Below are 23,673 nucleotides of genomic sequence, written 5' to 3'. Positions count from 1 at the left end.
CTACTCTAAAATTGACCACATAATTGGAAATAAATCACTCCTCAGCAAATGCAAAAGAACGGAAATCGTAACAAACAGTCTCTCAGACCACAGTGCAATCGAGTTAGAACTTAGAACCGCACAGTTTCATGGAAACTGAACAACTGGCTTTTGAATGTTGACTGGATAAACAATGAAATGAAGGCAGAAATAAAGATGTTCTTTGAAACCAACGAGAACGAAGACACAACATACCAGAATCTCTGGGACACATTTAAAGCAGTCTCTAGAGGAAAATATATAGCAATAAGTGCCCACATGAGAAGCAAGGAGAGATCTAAAATTGAAACCCTAGCATCAAAATTGAAAGAGCTACAGGAACAAGATCAAAAAAACTCAAAACCTAGCAGAAGACAAGAAATAACTAAGATCAGAGCAGAACTGAAGGAGATAGAGACACAAAAAACCCTTCAAAAAATCAAAAAATCCAGGAGCTGGTTTTTCAAAAAGATCAACAAAATAGACAGACCACTATCCAGATTAATAAAAAAGAAAAGAGAGAATAACCAAATTGGTGCAATAAAAAATGATAAAGGGGATATCACCACAGATTCCACAGAAATTCAAACCATCATCAGAGATTATTACAAACAACTCTATGCACATAAACTAGTAAACCTGGAAGAAATGGATAAATTCCTGGACACTTGCCTCCTCCCAAGCCTAAACCAGGAAGAAGTGGAAACCCTGAATACACCAATAACAAAGTCTGAAGTTGAGGCAGCTATTAAGAGCCTACCACCCAAAAAAAGCCCAGGTCCAGATGGGTTCACAGCTGAATTCTACCAGACATACAAAGAGGAGCTGGTACCATTCCTTCTGAAACTATTCCAAATAATCCAAAAAGAGGGAATCCTTCCCAAATCATTTTATGAGACAAACATCATCCTGATACCAAAACCCGGCAGAGGCTCAACAAGAAAAGAAAACTTCAGGCCAATATCCATGATGAACATAGATGCAAAAATCTTCAATAAAATACTGGCAAGCGGATTGCAACAGCACATCAAAAAGGCTATCCACCATGATCCAGTAGGCTTCATCCCAGGGAAGCAAGGCTGGTTCAACATACGCAGGTCTATAAACATAATTCACCACATAAACAGAACCAAAGACTAAAAACACATGATTATCTCAAATGATGCAGAGAAGGCCTTTGACAAAATTCAACAGCCCTTAATGCTAAAAACCCTCAATAAACTAGGTATTGACAGAACGTGTCTCAAAATAATAAAAGCCATTAACGACAAACCAACAACCAATATCATACTGAATGGGCAAAAACTGGAAGCATTCCCCTTGAAATCTGGCACTAGACAAGGATGCCCGCTGTTACCACAGTACTTCCTATTCAATATAGTACTGGAAGTTCTAGCCAGAGCAATCAGGCAAGAAAAAGAAATAAAGGGTATTCAAATAGGAAAGGAGGAAGTCAAATTGTCTCTATTTGCAGACGACATGATTGTATATCTGGAAGACCCCATTGTCTCAGCCCAAAATCTCCTGAAACTGATAAGAAACTTCAGCAACTCTCAGGATACAAAATAAATGTGCAAAAATCACAAGTATTCCTATACACCAATAACAGACTTAAAGAGAGCCAAATCAAGAATGAACTGCCATTCACAATTGCTACAAAGAGAATAAAATACCTAGGAATACAACTAACAAGGAATGTAAAGGACCTCTTCAAGGAGAACTACAAGTCACTACTCAACAAAATAAGAGAGGACACAAACAGTTGGAGAAACATTCCATGTTCATGGTTAGGAAGAATCAATATCGTGAAAATGGCCATACTGCCCAAAGTAATTTACAGATTCAACGCTATTCCCATCAAGCTACCAATGACCTTCTTCACAGAACTGGAAAAAACCACCTTAAACTTCATATGGAACCAAAAGAGAGCCCGCATAGCCAAGTCAATTCTAAGCAAAAAGAACAAAGCGGGAGGCATTACACTACCGGACTTCAAACTATACTACAAGGCTACAGTAATCAAAACAGCATGGTACTGGTACCAAAACAGAGATATAGACCAATGGAACAGAACAGAGGTCTCAGAGGCAACACAACATATCTACAACCATCCAATCTTTGACAAACCTGAAAAAAACAAGCAATGGGGAAAGGATTCCTGTTTAATAAACAGTACTGGGAAAACTGGCTAGCCATGTGCAGAAAGCAGAAACTGGACCTCTTCCTGACGCCTTACACTAAAATTAACTCCAGATGGATTAAAGACTTAAACATAAGACCTAACACCATAAAAACCCTAGAAGAAAATCTAGGCAAAACCATTCAGGACGTAGGTGTAGGCAAGGACTTCATGACCAAAACACCAAAAGCATTGGCAACAAAAGCCAAAATAGACAAATGGGACCTAATCAAACTCCACAGCTTCTGCACAGCAAAAGAAACAGTCATAAGAGTGAATCAGCAACCAACAGAATGGGAAAACAATTTTGCAGTCTACCCATCTGACAAAGGGCTGATATCCAGAATTTACAAAGAACTAAAACAGATCTACAAGAAAAAAACAAACAAGACTATTCAAAAGTGGGCAAAAGATATGAACAGACACTTTACAAAAGAAGATATACATGAGGCCAACAAACATATGAAAAAATGCTCATCATCACTGGTCATCAGAGGAATGCAAATCAAAACTACGTTGAGATACCATCTCACGCCAGTTACAATAGCAATCATTAAAAAATCTGGAGACAACAGATGCTGGAGAGGATGTGGAGAAACAGGAACACTTTTACACTGTTGGTGGGAGTGTAAATTGGTTCAACCATTGTGGAAGACACTGTGGCGATTCCTTAAGGACCTAAAAATAGAAATTCCATTTGACCCAGCAATCCCATTACTGGGTATATGTCCAAAGGATTATAAATCATTCTACTATAAGGACACATGCACACGAATGTTCATTGCAGCACTGTTTACAATAGCAAAGACCTGGAACCAACCCAAATGCCCATCGATGATAGACTGGACAGGGAACATGTGGCACATATATACGATGGAATATTATGTGGCCATCAAAAATGATGAGTTCGTGTCCTTTGTAGGGACATGGATGAACCTGGAAACCATCATTCTCAGCAAGCTGACACAAGAGCAGAAAATCAAACACCGCATGTTCTCACTCATAGGCTGGTGTTGAACAATGAGAACACATGGACATGGGGAGGGGAGCACTACACACTGGGGTCTGTTGGGGGGAAATAGGGGAGGGACGGGGGGTGGGGATTTGGGGAGAGATAGCATGGGGAGAAATGCCAGATATAGGTGAAGGGGAGGAAGGCAGCAAATCACACTGCCATGTGTGTACCTATGCAACAATCTTGTATGTTCTTCACATGTACCCCAAAACCTAAAATGCAATTAAAAAAATAAGTAAAATATATTTCTATTTGCTATTTATTATCTGTATACATAAAGTTTTCTTTCCTTTTCTTCTGCTATTTCCTTAAGTTGAATTTCTGAGAGCAGGGCTACTGGGTCAAAGAGCACAAATATTTGCTATGTTCTTGAAACATACTGCAAAATTATTTTTCCAAAGGACTATACTATTTTTCAATGCCACCAGTGGTATACAACTGACCTGGTTTCAGCAGCACATTGCAAGAACTGGGTATTATTAGGATTATTGGTATTATTCCCTTCTAATTTAATAGATGTAGAATACTATCTTTGCATATTTTAAAATGCATTCCTCTGGCTATTAGGCAGATGATTATTTTTCTATGTGAATCCTGCCCCACCCCCAGCTGTCCACCACACCATACCACAAATATTCTTAGCATTTCCATACTAGAGCCTTAATACTTTCCATGACAACTTGTATGATTCTTGGGTCACATAGAACTTTTTACGCATTTGTGGCCAAGTTAATGATGTGTTAGTGAAGTAAGTAACTTCACTTCAATAAGACAGTTCTAGTGGTAAGGTCTGATGACGTATACAGGAAGGGGAACTAACTAAAATACTGTTAGAGAAGTCCAGTAGGAAGTAAGGAGGGCCTAAAGGAAATGGCTGAGTTCAAAGAAGGAACAGATATATCTGTCCTTTTGGAGGTAGAAAATTAAGCTTTGCAATTTGGAAGACAAATTCAGCCTAGATGCTTCTATGGCTGAGTGTAGCCTATCAACCACAGAATAAAGGATAAACTACTCAGATTCCTGCAGAGATTACAGAAATTAGGGGAATTCCCTAGATTACCCTAACAGAGATTTGATTTAGATGAGGGAGGGAACGGGAGGCTACTGAGAAGCCTAGAGGACGTGGTGGTAAGGTGAGGCAAGCAGAGCTCTAACAGCCTGGAGGAGGCCTGGGCCCACAGTGGATGGGGAGGGGCCTGGGGCAGAGGACAAGGAGAAAGGAATCTTGAGAGAAATAATCAAAAAGAAATAACAGTAGAGGAGTTCTCACTGACTGATGAAGTAACTGAGGCCCAGAGACAGGAAGCAAGTCACCTAAAGTCACAGCTGGTAAAAAGCCAAGGAGGGAGTTGAACTCACATCCATCTGGTTCCAATGCCTCTGTACTGAACTCTGCTTTTAGCCACCACACAGTGCTGGGACTACTGGGGCTAAACTAAGCTTACCCTGCCTAGCAGACAGCCAGAAGTATTCCCAAGATGGGGAGGGACCACCGAACTGGCAGGGCACAGTGCTCTTGCCAGTCCACAGATAACAACGGAGAAGCTAAACCTCTCATCAGATCCACAGCTAGCCCTCCTTCTACATTTTCCCCAGGTTATTTTTAATAAAAACAACATAGTGCTTGTTTTCCTAATAAGGACCTTCAGTCAATCCTCCCAGCACTCTGGAATGACCTGCATTTTGGGGCCCATTTTAGGACCTCTTTATTCAAGGTCCTTATTAGAAAAGGTGAAACGGAGATGTTAAAGTGTGGGCTAATTTGGAAGAGCTGCTTGCAGTCACCATCAGGCTGAAATCAGTGAAATTTAAACCCATTAGGGAAGGTTTACAAAGTTCCAACAACCAAATCCATTAGCATCAGTTACGGATCCTTAGCTGATAATAAACCACTGCCCAGAGAAATCTGACTTTGCGTTATGAGGGCAGGGGACACACTCATAAATGCCATGTTCTATCATAATTGTAACTGGTTATTATATTTACAAATGGTGCACAAATATCCTGAAGGTCCTTTACATAGTTGTTAAAGATTTCTTCCTGAATTAATTGACTCCCTCCCAGACCATTAAAGGCTGTGTTTCTGTAAAAAAAAAAAAAAAAAAAAACAGACCTTTCAGCATGCTGTGAGCAAACGACCTTCTGTGGAGTAGTGGTTAAGAATCATCAGCTTGAGCCAGGCACAGTGGCTTTACACCTGTAATTCCAGCACTTTGGGAGGCCGAGGTGGGTGGATCACCTGAGATCAGGAGTTTGAGACCAGCCTGGCCAACATAGTGAAACCCCATCTCTGCTAAAGATACAAAAAAATTAGTTGGCTGTGGTAGTGTGTGCCTGTAATCCCAGCTACTCAGGAGGCTGAGGCAGGAGAATCACTCGAACCTGGGGAGCGGAGATTGCAGTGAGCCGTGATCATGCCACTGCACTCCAGCCTGGGCAACAAGAGCAAAACTCGGTCTCAAAAACAAAAAGTATCAGCTTGGGCAAATTGTTTAACTTTGCTTTTCCCTCGTCTCTAATATGGAGATAACACTACTTGCCTTATAAAATTCCAGTACATAGTAAATATTGAACAAATTCATCCAGGAATTGTTCTGCTCCATAGCACTAGGTAGGGGACCAACTGTGTATCATCTGGGTGACGGACAAGACTCAGCCCACTCCATGTTGTTACACTCTATTATTAGGAAAAGAAATCTCTATTTCTTTTTTTTTTTTTTTTTTTGAGACGGAGTTTCGCTCTTGTTACCCAGGCTGGAGTGCAATGGCGCGATCTCGGCTCACCACAACCTCCAACTCCTGGGTTCAGGCAATTCTCCTGCCTCAGCCTCCTGAGTAGCTGGGATTACAGGCACGCACCACCATGCCCAGCTAATGTTTTGTATTTTTAGTAGAGACGGGGTTTCACCATGTTGACCAGGATGGTCTCGATCTCTTGACCTCGTGATCCACCAACCTCGGCCTCCCAAAGTGCTGGGATTACAGGCGTGAGCCACCGCGCCCGGCAGAAATCTCTATTTCTAACCTTAACCTGTTCTGTCAAAATTAATATTTTATTATATTATTAAAATGTTATGAATAATCTATATATATGTGTGTGTATATATATATATATATATATTTATAGCATTAAGTGTGCAATTACTGGAGAAACAGGCATAACCAGTATGGATTTCCTCTGTGCCTCTTGCTGGTATCTCATCTCTTAACTGCTGCGCCATGTAGTTCAAGCTCTGAAGTAGGCATGTCTGGGTTCACATCCTGGCTGTGTGACCTCAGACAAGTTACTTAGCCCTATGCCTCAGTTTTCTCCTTTGGAAAAAAAAAGATCTAGTGATTGTGCTAATGATGGAATTGTTGCAAGGATTAAATTGATCAATGCATGAAAATCATTTAGAACAATTTCTGGCACAACATATTCAATAAATGTTGGCTCCTTCGCATTTAAAATTTTTTCTAAACTATATGAAGTCTGGATCAATGTCTCCTGCCCAAATTGGAAGGAACTTTGGTCACTCTGGGGGCACCTTTTCCTGTGTTGAACCACAGCCCTGAAGACTCACCTGTGTACCTAAAGGAAGGTTATTGGTCTGTGGACACCTACGGACACCTGATCCCACTAACAAGTGCTGATCACGACAGTCTGTCCTAAGTTGTGGCTCCATCTTATTCATTCAACAGAGGTTTTTTGGTTTTATTGTTTTTGTTTTTGTTTGTTTTTTGAGCACCCATTGTGTCCCTGACATTATAGCAGGTGCTAGGAAAAACAAAAGAGAAGTAACCCTTTCCTCCTGGAGCTTCAAATGAAACAAGACCCCTGAGCCAGGCCAGTGCCAGGGCCCTCTTCAGGATTTCCATAAAGAAGACCCTTGTCATTGGTCAATACTCCCAGCACTCTGAAATGATCTGCATTTGGGGGTCCATCTATCTCCAGGGCAGAGGGTTCAATTGGAAATTGATGTCTTCCACCCTGTGGAAGACATTCAAACCCCACTCCCCTTTTCTGGTCCCAGGAAATATCTCTTCAACACCAAGGACTCTCCTCCAGACCCTCCCCTTCACCAAGCCCTAATCCCCCCAAAAAGCCTGCATGTGATATTCAGAACCATTCCTAAAACCTCAAGAAACTGTTAACTTCTTCCTCAGCCAGGACCACTAGAACGGCCACCTCCTAAGGAGGTGGAAGGCAAAATGTCCTTCATTCTTCTATGATGAATCTTCAGGCAAGAAAACAAGACAGGCTGGTCTCCCAGGAAGGTTATTCGTACACCCAGACCCACAGACGGGATCCAGGGAGGAGAGTATTCATTGCTCAGGGAGTGGTAGGTGGCATCTGGACCAAGTGCTGTGAAAGGGAAGGAAGACACAGAACAGACTTGTGTGTCTGACAACCAGAAGGAAATTAACAAGATTTTAAGACAGCAATTTCAACAGAGTTTAAGAGCCAGATTTCACATGGCCAAGAGGCCATAGGGAAGATCAAGAACGCAGGTGAGTGTAGCCATTATTGGTGAGACGCTTCTTCCTCCGAGAAGGGAGAGGAGCAGAGGATGAACATCAAGGCAGAGAGGAAATGAAGACTGAGGAAGGAGTTCTTGCCCCACAGGCCCATGGAGAAGGAGACAGTGTGGAGTGCTGAGAACTAGAAACTGAAGAGGGGTGTTTGACTTATCTTTTGGTGTATAAAACTTGGTGTTTCGGAAAAGAATCAATCATTTTATTCATAATTCTGTAGGTCAGGAAATTAGTCAGGGTTCACCTGGGATGCTCTTATGCTAAAATCATTTGTTCAGCTGTATTCAGTTGGTGGTTTGGCTGGGGTGGAAGATGTCAGAAGGCTACACCCACATGGCTGGCACCCCAATGCTCCTTCATTTGACCTCTCTCCCTACACATGGGTATTTCCAGCTTCCTCACAGCATGGGGGCCTCAGGGAGCTGGACTATAGCATGGCAGCTGCCTTCTAAGAGGTAGCTTTCCCAGGAGTGAAGGTAGATACTAAAGATATCTAAGGCTCAGTATTGGAAAGTGTTGCAGCATCCTCTTCAGAGTAAGTCACTGAGAGTTATCCTGGCTTCCAGCGCAGGGATTTACACCCACCTCTTGATGGAGGATTGTCAAGGTCTGATTCTAGAGCATGTTGGGTGGGAGATATTGTTGTCACCATCTTTGGAAATGCTGTTTATCCCAGGAGGAGATAGGAGAGAGAGTTCCTACTTATGGGAGTATGCTGTGGAGTCAAAGAGATGAGCTGTGGATTCATTTATGATTTCATATATTCTATAAGTATTTCTTGAAAGCATACTATGTACTGGACACTGTTCTAGGTACTACAGATGCAATAAGGCAAAGAAAAGTCCTTGCTCTTATAAAGCTTATGTTTTAGTACAGACACAGATAATAAATGCTTAATAAACTCTAGTAGTTGCCAAGTGATATAAGAAAGCAGGGTCAGAGGACAGGATGAACTGAGTAGGGGCCACAAGGAAGGCTTCTACTTTGGGAAGGGTTGTCAAGGAGGGCCTTGGTGAATTTCAGGAATACTATGGAGGGGCAGTGAGGCAAGAACAAGACTATCAAAAGCCTTATAGACATGGGAATAAATGTGAATTGTTTTCTAAGCATCGTTAGCAGTCATTCATCTGGCCTCTTGTCCAACTGGGAGATCACAAAATCTATCATCAGCTTTGTACCCTCTAACTCATTCTCAGGCCACTGGGCTTCTTTTCTGGATCCTTAGAGCTTGCAGGTAGTGTCTTTGCTATAGGTTTGACATTATAGTGTCTAGACGCCATCCAAATTTGGTCTGGAAAAAAAGTTTTAAAAATCTTGCATAGCTCCAGATGGCCTTGTAAATTAAATTAGACCCACACTGGCCCAGGAACTTTCTCAATCTTAATTACGTTAGTGATCATTAACATTTAAAGAGGCTGCAAACAGAATACTGGATACTGCAATAAATAATCATTGTCCACTGGGCAGGTTCCATGAATCAAGTGCCCGTGGAACCTTTTGAGACTGTCTGATGTTGCAATTTAAATGGAGGACATTGTTCTGCTTCTTTGTACGTGGTAGTACAGTGAGAGCAAGTGTAGGTGCACAAAAACACCACACTCTGCATAGCTGGCCCGTATGTCTAAACTAAATCTGTTACAACTCTACCTGGCTCCCAAGGCACCCTACTTTTCCAAGTCATGTTTAATCTTCTTAGCATGATTCACAAGACCCATTGCTCCTCAATAGTCCAGCCACCCTGAGCCACCTGTGTCTCTCCTAACATGCCAGACTCTCAGGCTTCAGTAATAACAGCAACAATAACAGCAATGTATTAAGTTCTTAATCTGTGCCCTTTACCATGCCAAGTGCTTTGGATATATTCATTCAGTGTGTCAATATTGTCATGTCTACTTTACAGATGAAATAGACATAGCTCAGAGGTGAGGTAACTTGCTCAATCTCACACAGCCAGTCACAGGCAGAAGCAAGACTTAAACCAAGAACTGACTCTGGAGTCCAACTGTTTTGCAGTTTTTTCTCCTCAGCATGCCCTTCCTGATTCTCTTGGTGGCCTACGGATAGCCTTCACAACTCAGCACAAAAATCCCTCCCCCAACAAGCATTCCTCACTGTTCCTTCACATCCCAGCTTGGACCGGTTGCTGCTTCTCTGCTGTTCCATGACACCCCTGTTCAACTCCTCTTAGGGCACTGTTGGAGCTACATTAAACTTGCCTATTTAACTTTCTCTCTGACAGAGACTGAGGACAACGAGAGCCAGGACATTATTATCAACCTCTGCATCTCTAGTGCCTGGCTCAGTAGCTGTTTCTTGAATGAATGGATTCATAGATAGATTTGAATGTAGGTAGAAGTGGCTTCAAATATTTCACAATGTCCAATGGGACTCAGCTTTTACCTCTGAAGAGTATGAACATTCTGAGAGATTTTATGTGCCATAGTTTGATAAAAACCGGCATTCAAAGTATAACCAAAATTGATCCAACCCATTAATAAATTTATATAGGTGTGTGTATACACACGCACACATGCACATACACACATATCATGGTGTGGGGGTTGGCCTCCGAATGACCAAGTGAGCAAAAAACAGACACAAGTGCCCAGGGTATCTTAGCCTTGGATGCTGAGTATTCATATCCTCATTTGACATCTGAGAATAGGGAATCAGAGGTCCCCTGCATGACCAGAATATGCCCTTTACCAGAAATAATGTTTCCCAGTTTGGGGCTATGATGAATTTCCACATTTCTCAGATAAGCAAATACAGCAATTGAAGTTGTCCAACTGAAGCCTTGGATGGCAGAGTAGGCACAGACAGCACTAAGAGGACAGAAGTATTTGAGGGTAGGAGTGGGCAGGGTGATCAATGGAGTTAGGAGATGCCCTTTAAAAGTGCTCTGTGCACTCTACAGGTGAAGAGTTACAGTGTTTGTTGGAGTAGTGTGGATGTCCATGGATAGGCACACCCCATTGTTTGCATAAGGCCCAGAATCACATGAAAAATAACTAGAACTCTGTCTACATGGGTCTTTGTTGGTCAGGTTGGTGCTGGGAAATGAAAGGGCAGGAAATAAGGTTAAAAATTCCCAGAAGTAAGAAATCCAGTCAAGACCTAAGCAAGGGGATGAACAAGGGTTCTGAGCTCAACATGAGGTGGTCCTTGGACCCTGTTCACTTCCCTTCTCATAAACCAAGATGAGCTATGTGCAGGGAAGACAAGAATACTGGTTCAGGATTTTACACCTGTCTTCATCCTGCCTTAGCAGGAAGCTAACTCACACTCAGATGGAGGTAAAATCAACTGTGACAAGTAATCCTCGTCTTAGAATTATCAGAAGTGGACTTGTTTAGGCCTGGAGACTGGAAAAGAGAAACTGTGGAAAAATGGAAGGCATTACTTCACTCTGGGTGTCACTTCCAGCAACTCTGTTGGGGGACTGCCCTTTTAGAAAAGATGGGCATGAGAAGAGACAGGCATTTCTGGGGAAAATAGATGGAGATCTGGAGATAGGAGCAATGGAGAGCAAGTAGTAAGACAGGAGTAATGGAAAGCAAGCGACTGCCTTTGCAAAGAAAGCAGACACCCCACACTCCAAGGAGGCATCAAGATCCAGAAGAACCCACCACCCAGCACCATATGGGCCCTGCTGTCCCATCAACAGAACTGCATGAGAAAGTCAGTCCCTGAGGACACAACAGAGGGCAGAAAACTGGTCATACAGCAGCTTGTGTCCCAGGAACTGGCCTGGCCCTGTCCAGGGCTCATTCAGGAAGGGAGGAGGGAGAAGCCAATGCCCTGTACTTGGTACACTGAGTGACAGGTGGAGTGACTTGAGTAGGGCTTCTGAATCAAGTAGGAATACATAGGAGGCTATCATAAAACAATCCCCTGTCGTCCAGCCTAGAAAGACTCAAAACCATCAAGATTAGGAAATTACCAGGTTTCCCAAGGGCAGGGGCCATGGCCACCTTGTTCACTGTGTCCTCCATTCCTAAAGGTTCTTGGTACCTGGTAATAATAGGCATTTAATATATGTCTGGTGGATAAATGGATAACTATCAAAATGGTACTAGGTTTGTGCTCACCAGCTGCCAAGACCTGGAACATTTGGGTTACACACATATTATTTCTGTCCCTTGAACCAATGACTATGCCATTGTTTTGCATTTACATCTCACAATATTAAAACACTGATAATAAGAATATTTATAACTTTAAGAATTCAAAGGTCAAAATTTAAAATTAGTGACCCTAAATCTTGAGTGTACTTTGAATATAAAACTGTAGATACAAGTAAAAGCATCAAGTAAAAATAAAATATGGCCAGAATAGATATATACATCAGCATCATGATATAAATTCACAGGCTATAAACTGAATTTTAAAGTGTCATTTTAAAATAATTCCATAAAAATAAAATATAAATTCTGATTCTGAAAAGTAAATACCTCATTACTGAATTATATTCACATTTCTCTGAAGAGAAATTTAGAAAATTTAGAAACATAAAGGGCTAGTTCTAAGTAAGCTCCAAAAAGTTCCCTCTGAACATTTATCTGCCTGCAACTGGCCTAATATTTTATTTGTTAGTATGAGGGAATCTCTTTGAAAAATGTATGGCCATCACACCCTATCCCAGTTCCATCAACCTAGGACTACAATCTTTGTACTGGTCACTGTGGTTTATATTTAAAGAAAGCATTCCCACTCTATCTTTTTTCTTATTTAATTAAATATAGGTACAGATTCCCATGCAGATTTCCTGTATTAATATTAATGCCTTTGGGTGCATGTTCTCCTTGTTGATAAAGTTTCTGAGCTAGAGTAAGAATTATCCATGCAGTCGGGAGTGGTGACTCACGCACTTTGGGAGGCTGAGGTGGGTGGATCATGAGGTCAAGAGTTCGAGACCAGCCTGGCCAATGTGGTAAAGCCCTGTCTCTACTAAAATACAAAAAATTAGCTGGGCATGATGGTGTGCACCTGTTGTCTCAGCTACTCAGGAGGCTGAGGCAGGAGAATTGCTTGAACCCAGGAGGCAGAGGTTGCAATGAGCCGAGATCGTGCCACTGTACTCCAGCCTGGGCAACAGAGCAAGACTCTGTCTAAAAAAAAAAAAAAAATTATTCCTGCAAGAAAAGCTGTTTTTAATGATAATTAAGTTTCTCTACTTTAGAGCCGTGAAAAGTGGATGAATACTCTGTAAGTGAGCACATCTTTGGTTGTTTAAAAATTTTAATGCATAAGTGATTTGTATTTCAGAAATATTATACCAGTCAAAAAGGGGTATGTTGGTAAACAAAATTTTGCTGAGGTTTAAAAATGGCAACATAAACCAAAAACTGGAACTGGATTTTCTAAACCCTTGAAGCCTCCCTTGTGTTAGTCATCATTATGGTCATTCCATAAGTAAAGAAATTGAGACTTAAGGAAGTAAGCCACTCAGTTCCTCACCAATCAGTGGTGGAGCTCGTATTGACACATGGGCAGGCTGACCCCAGAGTCCAACCCCATGAATCTTTGTAACCAAGGCACGGCACAGCCACCAGCAAGGTCTGTGGAGTTGTGGAACCAACTTGAGAATATTATCCAGTCAGAACTCAGGCTCAGGGAACTGCCTAGAACGGCTGTTCTTCCTGGTAAGATGTCAGCATCAGGTAGGATTTTGGCATGGGATTTGAAATCCTAATTAGGCCCTTTAGCAAAGGACCTGATTGAAATCCTAATTAGGTCCTTCAGCAAGGTGATTCAGCAAAGAGTCTGTACCTTTCAAGGCTATAAGTCTGAGCTTGGGTGGCCTTCACATTAACCTGGGTCCTGGCAAAGAAGTGGTCAGGCACTTGAGCCTTCATGGAATCAGCTGCTTCTATTCTTCTCCATACGTAGAAGACAGAGCCCAGGGTGTCATCTTTAGCAGGATGAAGTTATCAAGAAAAGTGGCTTCAAGCCCTTTTCCTTGTGTATTTCTGATTTTTATCTCTACTGAGACTTGGCTGACCAACAGGCAGAAGGGCAGAGAGAGATGAGTTCTAACAGCATCTTGAATGGTGAGTCCCCGGGCCTTTGTGGGGTTGGAAAAATCACCATAATCCCTTGTGCTTTGGTGTTTCGGTCTGATTTTAAATCTACCTTGAGGAAATATGGGTAAATATAGTTCAAAACATTATCTTTGATGATAGACTCCCTGGGTTCCACTCCACGGCCTGTCGTCATAATCAATTTTGTGACTGTTGGAAGACAAGTTACTTAATCTCCCTGTGTCTAATGCCTCCATATTTAAAACAGAGATATACCCACCTTAAAGAACTGATGTAAGGGTTAAATCATGTAATGACTGGTAAGCACAGGGCCTGACACACAATAGGTGTGTCAACAAATATTAGTGGTTTCTTATTATTATATAAATATAATATATTTATATAATATATTGAATTGATGTCAGTTTACAGTAGTACATGACATACATAGAAATTAAATAATCCTCATCTAATCCAAGGGATAATCCTCAAACCTTATTTGGACTCATATTTCAAGTATTTTCCTACACAAGAAGACAAGTACCTGGTTGAGCTTTATCCCCTCTTCCTGCCTGCCTTTTGGTAAAGATATGAAGACACTTAAGCGTTCATCAGGTCCCGAGTAACAAGATTTGTTGCATTTAGAAATTATTCTGAGATGATAAAAAAATCATGTAGAAAATCTTAGAGGATTCAAAACCCTCAGTTTATTAATCACAAAACAGAAGTTTACTGAGCACCTGCTACACGGAAAACATAAGGATGCACACTCTTGGAGACACCTAGACAGTTGGTTCCTTCAAGAAGATTAAAATACAGAAAAGATCGGATGTAGTCACAAGAGTACTTCTATCCAACACTTGACTTATGAACCATGATTGCCAAGTGAGTGGGCTACAGAATAAAACCCATAGGTGTCCAAGATTTCTTTGGGGGCTGAGGGACTTGGTGGGACTTGGAGGTGGTCAGAAAGTTGGGTGTTGAAGGCTGCTGAGGCATTAAACCAGAGAGGAGCAGGATGGACCTTCTTTGAACATAGACAGGGTGACTATACATCCCATGTTTGGGAACAGTATGTAGAGTAGTGTGGCTAGATGGCAAGGCTCAGAAAGGGGAGGAGCTGAAAATAATCCAAGATTTGCTGGAAATAGCTTCCACTTCTTTGATTTCAGGTTAAGGCATAGCCTTGGGTGGGGTGGAGAGAATTGCTGCCAGTATGGGGGGGGCCTCTTTGTGACACTGTGAAAGGGTAGAGGCAGTCATTTGGAGCCAGCTAGAAGCTGACTCTGAGCCTTCCATGGGACTCTGGCCATGACAACATAGCGAGACTGAAAACCGAGTCACATCAGCACTCTGGGCTCTCTGCTCTGAGAGGACGTCTGGTGAGTGCTGGAAAATGCTGCCATCTCCAGAAAGCCCCTCCTCAGCTCCTGCCTTTGCACCTGCACTCAGGAAATGGCTCAGCTCCAGCTCTGGAAGAATCCAGCACCCTTTGTTTTGGTGCCTGCACCCTGAGAGTGAGACATAGGCTGGTTCATTAAAGACATAGGCTGGTTCATAAAAAAAAAACTCATTCTCTGGTCAGAGAGATGCTGCTGAGTCACAGGCACAGTCCTCAGAGCAACCCAACAATTCAGGTCATTTGTGAAAATAATTCCTCTCGGTCTAGAAAATTGGAGGTTTGCTTAGAGAGTTTTTTTGTGTCCTACTGTCCCTGGGATACAGGAACAGAGGAGCTATCTTTGAGAATATTGGAGCAACAGACCTAACGTAATAGTTGATATTGAATATCCTTGGGAATGAAGAGCCTGCAGAGAGGCCCATCTCTTGCTGCCCAGTAGACTTCCAGAAAGGCTCAGTCAGCAACTGCTTGGCAGAACCCCCAGCTATGGAAATAACCAAGAAGCATTGCAGAGTTAGCTGGGATCAGGGGTGCACAAGTGGAAGAGGAGTGAGGGGAGACTAGAATTGACTGTCAGGTGCCTAGAGAGGCATCCAGATGGGATCCCCCAGCAATGAAGAGCTATGTGACAGATGCTCAGTGGTCAAAAAATGGGAAATTTTAAGGCAAAATTGAATGGTGAATCCCCTGGCCTTTGTGGAGTTAAAGCCCTCCTTGAGGGCTCCTGTGGTCTTGAGCATGGCGTTCATGAACAGGCACTGTTTGAGTAAATGGCGTGGCCAGAATTTTCTGTTTTCAGATTGGAGACCTGGTGCCTGTCTTCCTTCCCTCCTTCCCTTCCCTTCCCTTCCCTTCCCTTTCCTTCCTTCCTTCCTTCCTTCCTTCCTTCCTTCCTTCCTTCCTTCCCTCCTTGCCAAAATTTGAGTGGGGGTGTTGTGCTTTGGCAGGGTATATGAAATAACCCCAAGTTGTAGCCCCCAGATCTCCTTGAGCTTAATTCCAATCCCTGTTCCCCTTGTTGGCTTATTTCTTGGGGCACCCCTCCAGATGATGGTATGAATTTTTTCCTGGTTCAGCTCTTAAACTCCTAGCTCAACTGCCTTTGGGACTTAAGGAAGTTGTTGTTGTTGTTGTTATTTTAATCTCCTGGCACTTCTACAGTGAAAATAAATTCAGCAGACATGTGAATTCAATCGTGTATCTGTTCATTGTTGTCTCCTAGCAAGCCAACTTTCAGCCTCTGGTACTGGCATGCCTCTTCCAGATGTGGTGACATGCAGACATGCTGAGAGTCTGCTACCTCACAGGGGCAATGAGGAAGGAAGGCCACTTTGGTCTTGTGAATGGCACCAGGTTTGCAATCTGAAAGCAGAGAACTCTGGCCATGCCATTTACTCCAACAGTGCCCATTCATAAGAACCATGCTAAAGACCACAGGAGCTCTCCAGGAGGAGTTTTCTCTCCAGCAGGGGATCACGCAGAAACATAACTATAATTAAAGGGAGTGACTAAGAATTACATGAGAGAAAAGAAAGAGAGACTGTCACCTGAGTAAGCAGGGTCAGCCTTTCCATTACAGAAAATTATGTCTCAGTGTCCCCTCCTATCTCTCCCTGCAGGCCAACTCCTCTCCAGTCCCTCCCTCACCCAGCTCCTAGGACAGTCCATCCCAGTTACAGGTGTAGTTTGATTTATTTTCTCTTACGAGCCTGCTCAGCCCTATGTAAACCCCTTCACAGATTCTCGGCTCCAGCCATTACAAACTGCTTACTATAAAGAATGCGAAGCATGTCGTTGGGAAAATCTAGGTGGTCACATCAGTTCTTCCCTCAAAGAATTTTCCTAAAAGTGTGCCATGCTCTAGGCAGGAATGGCCTGGGCATAGCTCCTGGTGACATCCATCCTTTGATCATTCTGTCCTTTGGTGAGCAAGATGCCAAAGAAAATAAGCCCAAAACAACACCAATTTTCTGAGTTCCTATGCTATTCTAGCTATAAGCTTTTCTTCCGTCAGTTCCTCTCTGATCCTGCTTTTGAAAATCCTGGTCGCACCTGAGTTCTTTCTGCCTTTGTTCTTTAGCTGTGTGCTCTTTTGGGTAGAGTTTTCTCTGTGTCCTGTTGGTGTCTTTCATTTGCTACTCTCATCTTCCTTGGGTCAGGGATGATATTTTTTCATGCTTCAAAATCACAGGGGGAAAAAAATCTTTTGATACACACTGAATTGTCTTCGAAGGGCTGCCGCAAGTACAGAAAGGTACCCAGAGAAAGGTAAACACCAATTTGGGCTTCAGCTTCCCACTGCTGTTATCTTATTACATCATAAAATCTATCTACAAATAAATAGCATGTCTGAAGCTAGGTTGCTTTATTATAAGGCAATAAATGCAGCTGTGGAAATTAGCAAAGATCTAATCAGAAGAAGACAGAGCCCCAAGAGAACCCTCTGTTTTGGCTGGGACCACTGTCTTCTCTGAGGCAAGCAAGAGAGAAAAGGGAATGGTGTCCACTGTGTTCTTTCTCAGAGCTTCTGCCCTTCTGGCCCTCTGACCAATCTGTGGTGCTAACTTGTCTGTCAAGATGCAGCAGCAGAAGCATGGGACAGGCTCTCCCAGATAGAGACAAGGAGCAGATGATGGGAATTGGGCCAGGTACAGTGGCTTATGCCTGTAGTCCCAGCACTTTGGGAGGCCAAGGCAGGTGGATCAAGACGTCAGGAGTTCAAGACCAACCTGGCCAAGATGGTGAAACCCCATCTCAATTAAAAATACAAAAATTAGCTGGGTGTGGTGGTGGGCATCTGTAATCCCAGCTACTCAGGAGGCTGAGGCAGAGAATTGCTTGAACCCAGGCGGAGGTCTCAGTGAGCCGAGATTGTGCCACTGCACTCTAGCCTGGGCTACAGAGTGAGACTCCATCTCAAAAAAATAAAATAAAATTTAAAAAGGGGAGGGGAGAGGAGGGGAGGAAGATGGGAATTGCAACAGGTGTCCTTCCCAGGCAGCTGTAGTGCGTGGAGCCATAGAGTGAGTCAAGTACTCATCTTCTATTTCACAGCATATGTTACCTTCTAATCAGACTGTGAGTTTCTTTCTGCAAAGCAGGGCCATTTCAGTATCCACAGAAGGCTGGTAGTTGAAAAACAAAAATGCCTGCACCCCACGCTTACCCACCACTCCCTCAGACTGTGCCATGACTAGACCCTGAGAATTACAGAAATGTCTGCACGACCTCCCGTTGCTTGCTCCTCTGCTTTGTGAGCCAGAAGGGGCCCAGGCTGTCTTACGACCTGCAGCCTGGGGGCTTCTCCCTGGGTTAAGGATAATCCATTGCTATTCTTGGAGAGAAAAAATAGCAGTAATGCCACAAAGAAAAGCCAGAAATGCTCCCAAAAAAGCTTCATTTGCATCCTATATTCAAGTAATGGTATTGTCAGGGGCTGTAGGGTCAAGTAAACCTTTGACAGTGTCCTCGAAGATCATTTGGCTGCTACTGTGAGTTCACAGAAATGGGAAATAACATGTCGTCATTTACATTGTGAGTTTTAAAATGCTCTATATGTATTGTTCTTGCAATGAAAAGGGAATGTTTCGCATTTCCCAGGAATTGTTGTATATGTCCCCTTAATGCTCAGTGAGGCAAATGGCATGAAATCAGCACATGATGGTCCAGGTACTCAGTTAAGTCATCCCTTTGAAAAATGCCCGGTCCATTGTCTCCAGTCCGTGGTGCCCAGCCATACTCTGGCAGCACATGGGTGTCCTGAGTGGGGCCAAAGGGCAGACCAGTAAAAAGCAAACAATGGCTTCCTCCTGTCATGGGGAAACAATAAGCTAACAAGTATATATTTTTTTCAAATGTAAATTTTAATCCCATAAACTTTGCTTAAATATTGCCTATTACTAGTTTCCTGTTGACCCTGAGTCAATTAAACAAATGGCCGAACAGCAACGACTATTTGCAGAAAAGGGACGTTCTGGTTGCAATGACTATAGCCAGCGTGCTGGATCAAGCAGAAAACAAGAGATTTTGTCTATGAACACAAAAGTGTCTCATGGACCACACAGGCAGAGTGGGCCTGGGCCCCAGAGAGGTCAAGCACTAGCTCAGCCTCTTTCTGCACATCATTCCATTTCTGTTTCCAACAGACTTGTTTTGCTACTTAGTCAGCAAAGTGGAAGATAGCTGCCCAGATCGTCCAAGATTACATGTTAATTCACTACAAAATAAATAGACTTCCCTTCGCAACATAGTCCCAAACACCCAGGAGAGAAAACGGAATGGGCCCAGTTTAGGTCAGGGTTCTACTCCTAGTCCAATAAGCTGTATCCAGGGGTGAGGGCAGGACATGGCCACACAGTAGGAAACGGCCACAAGAGGTCTGTCTTGTCACCCAGGCATTAGGGCAGGACAGTTCCAAGAGAGAGAAGTGGTGGTGACAAGGGTGCATGATGTCCCCGAAGGAAGCTACTGCGTGAGGATCCAGTGTGGCCATGCTCCATCATGACACACACACACACACACACACACACACACACACAAAACAAAAAAAAAAAAAAAAAAAAAAAAAAAAAAAAAAAAAAAAAACTGGATTCAAGCCCAACACCCCTGGGATCCAGTGAGAAAATACTGGAGTTTTAACACATCCCCTGGAAACACTGCAAGCATTTTTCCTTAGATTTCATAGGAAAAGAGAGGATTTTTTTCTTTTTATAATACCGTTTAATCCTCCAAGACAATGTGATAAGCTCTGTTTTACAGATAAGAATATTAAAGCTCAGAGACGTTAAATAGCTGTCCTAAGGTCACCCAACTAGTAGGGGGTAGAATAAAATTCACACCCATGTCTGACTCCAAAACCCCATTCGCGCTCCATCCATTCCTCTGTGTTCCTTCCCAAGTGAATTCTGCCCAGAGATAAGCCTCCCTCGATCAGTTGAACACCCTGAATTGACGACAAGCATGTCCCCAAAAGCTGACTTTCATTTCTGTGCCTGAGACTCTTCTAGGCCCAATTTGCAAAGTGTGAATTCAGCCAGTCTTGCAAAGACTCTGGCCACAGCACAAAGCTCCCCAGCATCCCCACGTCAGAAGGCCTCCTTCCTACCCCTCACCCCCACCCACTGCAAGTACCTCAACCACCCGCCAGGTGGACATTTCAGCCCCAGCTACTCCTAGGTTATATACTGTTCAAGTGCTATCAATGCCATTTTCCTGTTTGCGTTTTGTTTTTGTTTTTGTTTTGTTTTTACAGTTCGTTGCTCATCCTAACTGTCAACAGCAATTGCTTACCATGTGGTATGAAAATCTCTCAGGCTTACGTCAACAGTCTATCGCTGTGAAATTCCTGGCTGTCTTTGGAGTCTCCATAGGCCTCCCTTTTCTCGCCATAGCCTATTGGATTGCTCCGTGCAGCAAGGTACAGACTGTGTAAGGTGCATGTCGTTTGCGGTTATTTCTTCTCTCTTCTTAGCATGATCTGAAGTCCATTTTGTTCAAATCAGTAGCTGATCTTTTCCCATATTTAAAGAAAATATTCCTGAGATACCCAGTGAAAGTAGGAAACCCCATAAAAGGAAAAATATTAAGACCTGCTTTTTCAAATCTTTTTTTTCCCAAAGCGAGGCATAATTTGAAAGGATCAATAACAGAATTGAGAATAAAGACACTTTTCTCCTTCTAATTATGCAATGTCCTAAGCATGTCCTCCAAGCCCACAGTATAATAATTATAATCATGGTAATAGTGATAGCCGACATTTGAATAGCTTCTCTTCTCTAAGCCCTTTTCATGGAATATCTCATTTCATAGCCTCAATTATATTATGACATGTATGCTTCATGAAGTAGGTTCAGAAAAGAGAAATGACTAGTAGGCTGAGAGTCAAACACAGCTCATGTTGGGGCACTGCAGACCCATGGCAACATCTTCCTAGTTTTCCTGGCCCCTTTGATGAGGTTCTGGCTCACATGGGCAGCTATTGAGGTTGCAAGAAGGAAAAAAGCAAAAGAAAGAGAAGAGCTCACAAGGTGTGTGTTCTTTCCCTGGGGGGCGGAGTGTCCAGTGCCCACCAGTGATGGAAAGAGTGGAACCTGCAGGTGCCAAGCTGCCCCACTGCCCACCCCATCATCCCCACATCCCAGTCATGTGGGTCAAAGCCACGGAAAGCACCAGCACTCCAGCTTCAGTGAAGAGTCAGTGCCTATAAGCCCAAAGCATGCAGAAATTTTGAAATATGTTTCATGGGTTTAAGATTGTCACTAAAGGTTCCAAAGCAGCGTTTACCTAGTGATATATTTAACAAGGAATTAAACTTAGGTAATCAACATTCAGTAGAAGAAATATGACTACAGGGAGATTAGTTCCACAGGCAATTTGATCAGCTAATACGGTTAATAAAAGTGTCACCAGTGAATCGACCCTTTTGTCAACTCCACTTAGAAGTAACTCATATCAGAATGACAGCTCTGAGACTTCGGGGCTGCTAGTGAGGCCACCTAACCAGACAGGCAATGAACTGACTGCCTCAGAGTAGGTGCAGGGTCACAGAAAAAGGTCAAGCCCCCAAATCCTTCTTCTGGAGAGTAGTATTAAAAATGGAAGCCCTCTTACTGAACTTCTATAGTATGCAAACTTACCTCTATTGAGGATTTTGCTTCTATGGCAGTCTATCATGCCAGGTACCTTCAGATCAGAATTTCACAAATAATATATATGTAGGCAAAGGCAATTTTTTTCTGTCCTTCATTATGAGCTGAAAAAACACAGTGGGTGAAAAAAACTAATCAGTCTTAAAGATGGCTTGAAGCTGGTCATGAGTTTTAGGCACATGTTTTGATGCTGGAATTATCTAGTCTGTACTGTAAGTTGCTTTCACCCAGAGCCCCAGTGAATAGGGACACTTACCTTCACTCTCTCTGAGCCCCAGAACAAATTCTAGGCTGTTCAATAATTAAAATAACAGCAGCTTTGTGGAGAAAGTGCTGCCAATCCTCACTTTTGCTGCAAAGCTAAATGTGACAGCTTCCAGGAACCCGGGACTAGCCAGCAGGAGGAAACCGGCTTGCCTCTGACTGCCTGGTGGCCTGGGAAGATTCAGAAAGAGATGACGTGCTAGCAGCTGACAAAAGTGTTTAGATTCCTGGTGGCTCTAAGAAGAATCTTGGTATATATGCAGATGTGATCCCATTTAAAAGTGTGTGGTTGCAGAGAGGGATTTCCAGAATTTCTTGGGCCTAGTAATCCAGGAAGCTAACAGCACCTAGGACGTAGGGGTCAGACCTATGGCAGTCTTCTGGGACACTCTGGAAGAAACGGTTGCAAGAAAGTTTGGCCCATAACAGGGGCTTCCTCACCTCTGTTCAGATACTTGTGTGATTGGCATTTGGTACTCCCAGAAGTTCCAATAAGACCTAAAAAAAAAAAAAAAAAAACCCAAAAAACTCAAGATAAACATGAGCTGATCCTTAAGCCATTTGTCACTTCTGTGCACTTTCTAGATTCTAAGTCTGAGCTCACTGCAGTAGACGGCATGTCGATAACTAAGTCTGTGGCGTGAGATGACTCTTGGTGGCACTGCTTATTACAAGCAAAGATTCCCTCATTAAAGAGCTGTCGAACTTACTCTGAAGCAGCCAAAAGACAGATAAAACAGTGAAGATATTTTTAGTCTTTCCTTTCACCATTTAGAAAGAAATCTTTTCAACTTTGGCAGAGATATTACTGGGGATTACAGAGAGGCCGCATCTGCCATGTGACAAAACCAGCCCCTCTAAGGGTTCCTGATGCCCAGAAAAACCATGTCTTCTCAAGAGGAAGGCAATGGCAAAGTCTGCTAATGAGTTGGCAGGCCTCCTCCTGAGGTGTCACAGCCTTTATATCTGTCTATATTTGTAATTCCAGGAAAAAGACAATGTCATTTCAGAGATCTCATGTTCTAATAACATTATTACATCTCTTTCTAAAAAATTAGACCTTGATATTATTTTATAAAAGTATTCATAAAATGTGACTTGCAAACCTCATCAGCTAACTAATGTCCATCAACGTCTAGAAAACGTTGAGATTTCTGTTTCCAGTCCAATGGTGCACTTACTTTCTAATAGTTGCTGCCCTAATTTAGGGACTATCAGGAACATCACAATTACTTGATTAGCCAGTCATAATGACTGCATCATTTCTTTCCTATTGAATTATCAAGGCTGTGGGTTCTATTTTCATATTAAGTTTCTGAGGGTCCCTAAGAAAAACAGTTAAATAAGGAAATTACAAGGCTAAAGGTGTCAGCAGAAGTTCAGCTTACTAATATGTTGGTTAAAGAGGATAAGTGAGTCACAGATGGCTACATGTAATGATAAATGCAGGCCTGAAGCCTGCACACAGGTTTATCTGGGTCAAGAGAAAGAACAGTTATTCTGTTTTCATTTTTCATTGTCATTACCAACATAGTTGAGTTCCGGCAGCCCACTGGGAAACCAGTGAGTTCTAATCCCCATGGATGCATGGCAGTTAGATCTATGTTGAC

General features: G+C 42.7%; 1 protein-coding gene across 1 annotated transcript in view; it reads left to right on the top strand.

Annotated features, from left to right (window-relative positions):
* The window catches only part of TRPC7 (transient receptor potential cation channel subfamily C member 7), a 148,162-nt gene that overhangs the window by 65,084 nt on the left and 59,405 nt on the right, over positions 1-23,673 (top strand). Inside the window, exon 4 of the mRNA XM_032250356.1 lies at positions 20,404-20,568. Within this exon, the coding sequence (XP_032106247.1) occupies positions 20,404-20,568 (165 nt within the window). The remainder of the gene's footprint in view (positions 1-20,403; positions 20,569-23,673) is intronic.

The sequence above is a fragment of the Sapajus apella genome, unplaced genomic scaffold (genome assembly GCF_009761245.1).
Source record: "Sapajus apella isolate SASKATOON/1434 unplaced genomic scaffold, GSC_monkey_1.0 scaffold71, whole genome shotgun sequence".
NCBI lineage: Eukaryota > Metazoa > Chordata > Mammalia > Primates > Cebidae > Sapajus > Sapajus apella.
Note: the sequence above shows the minus strand (reverse complement) of the source record. Positions and strands in the feature narration are given on the sequence as shown.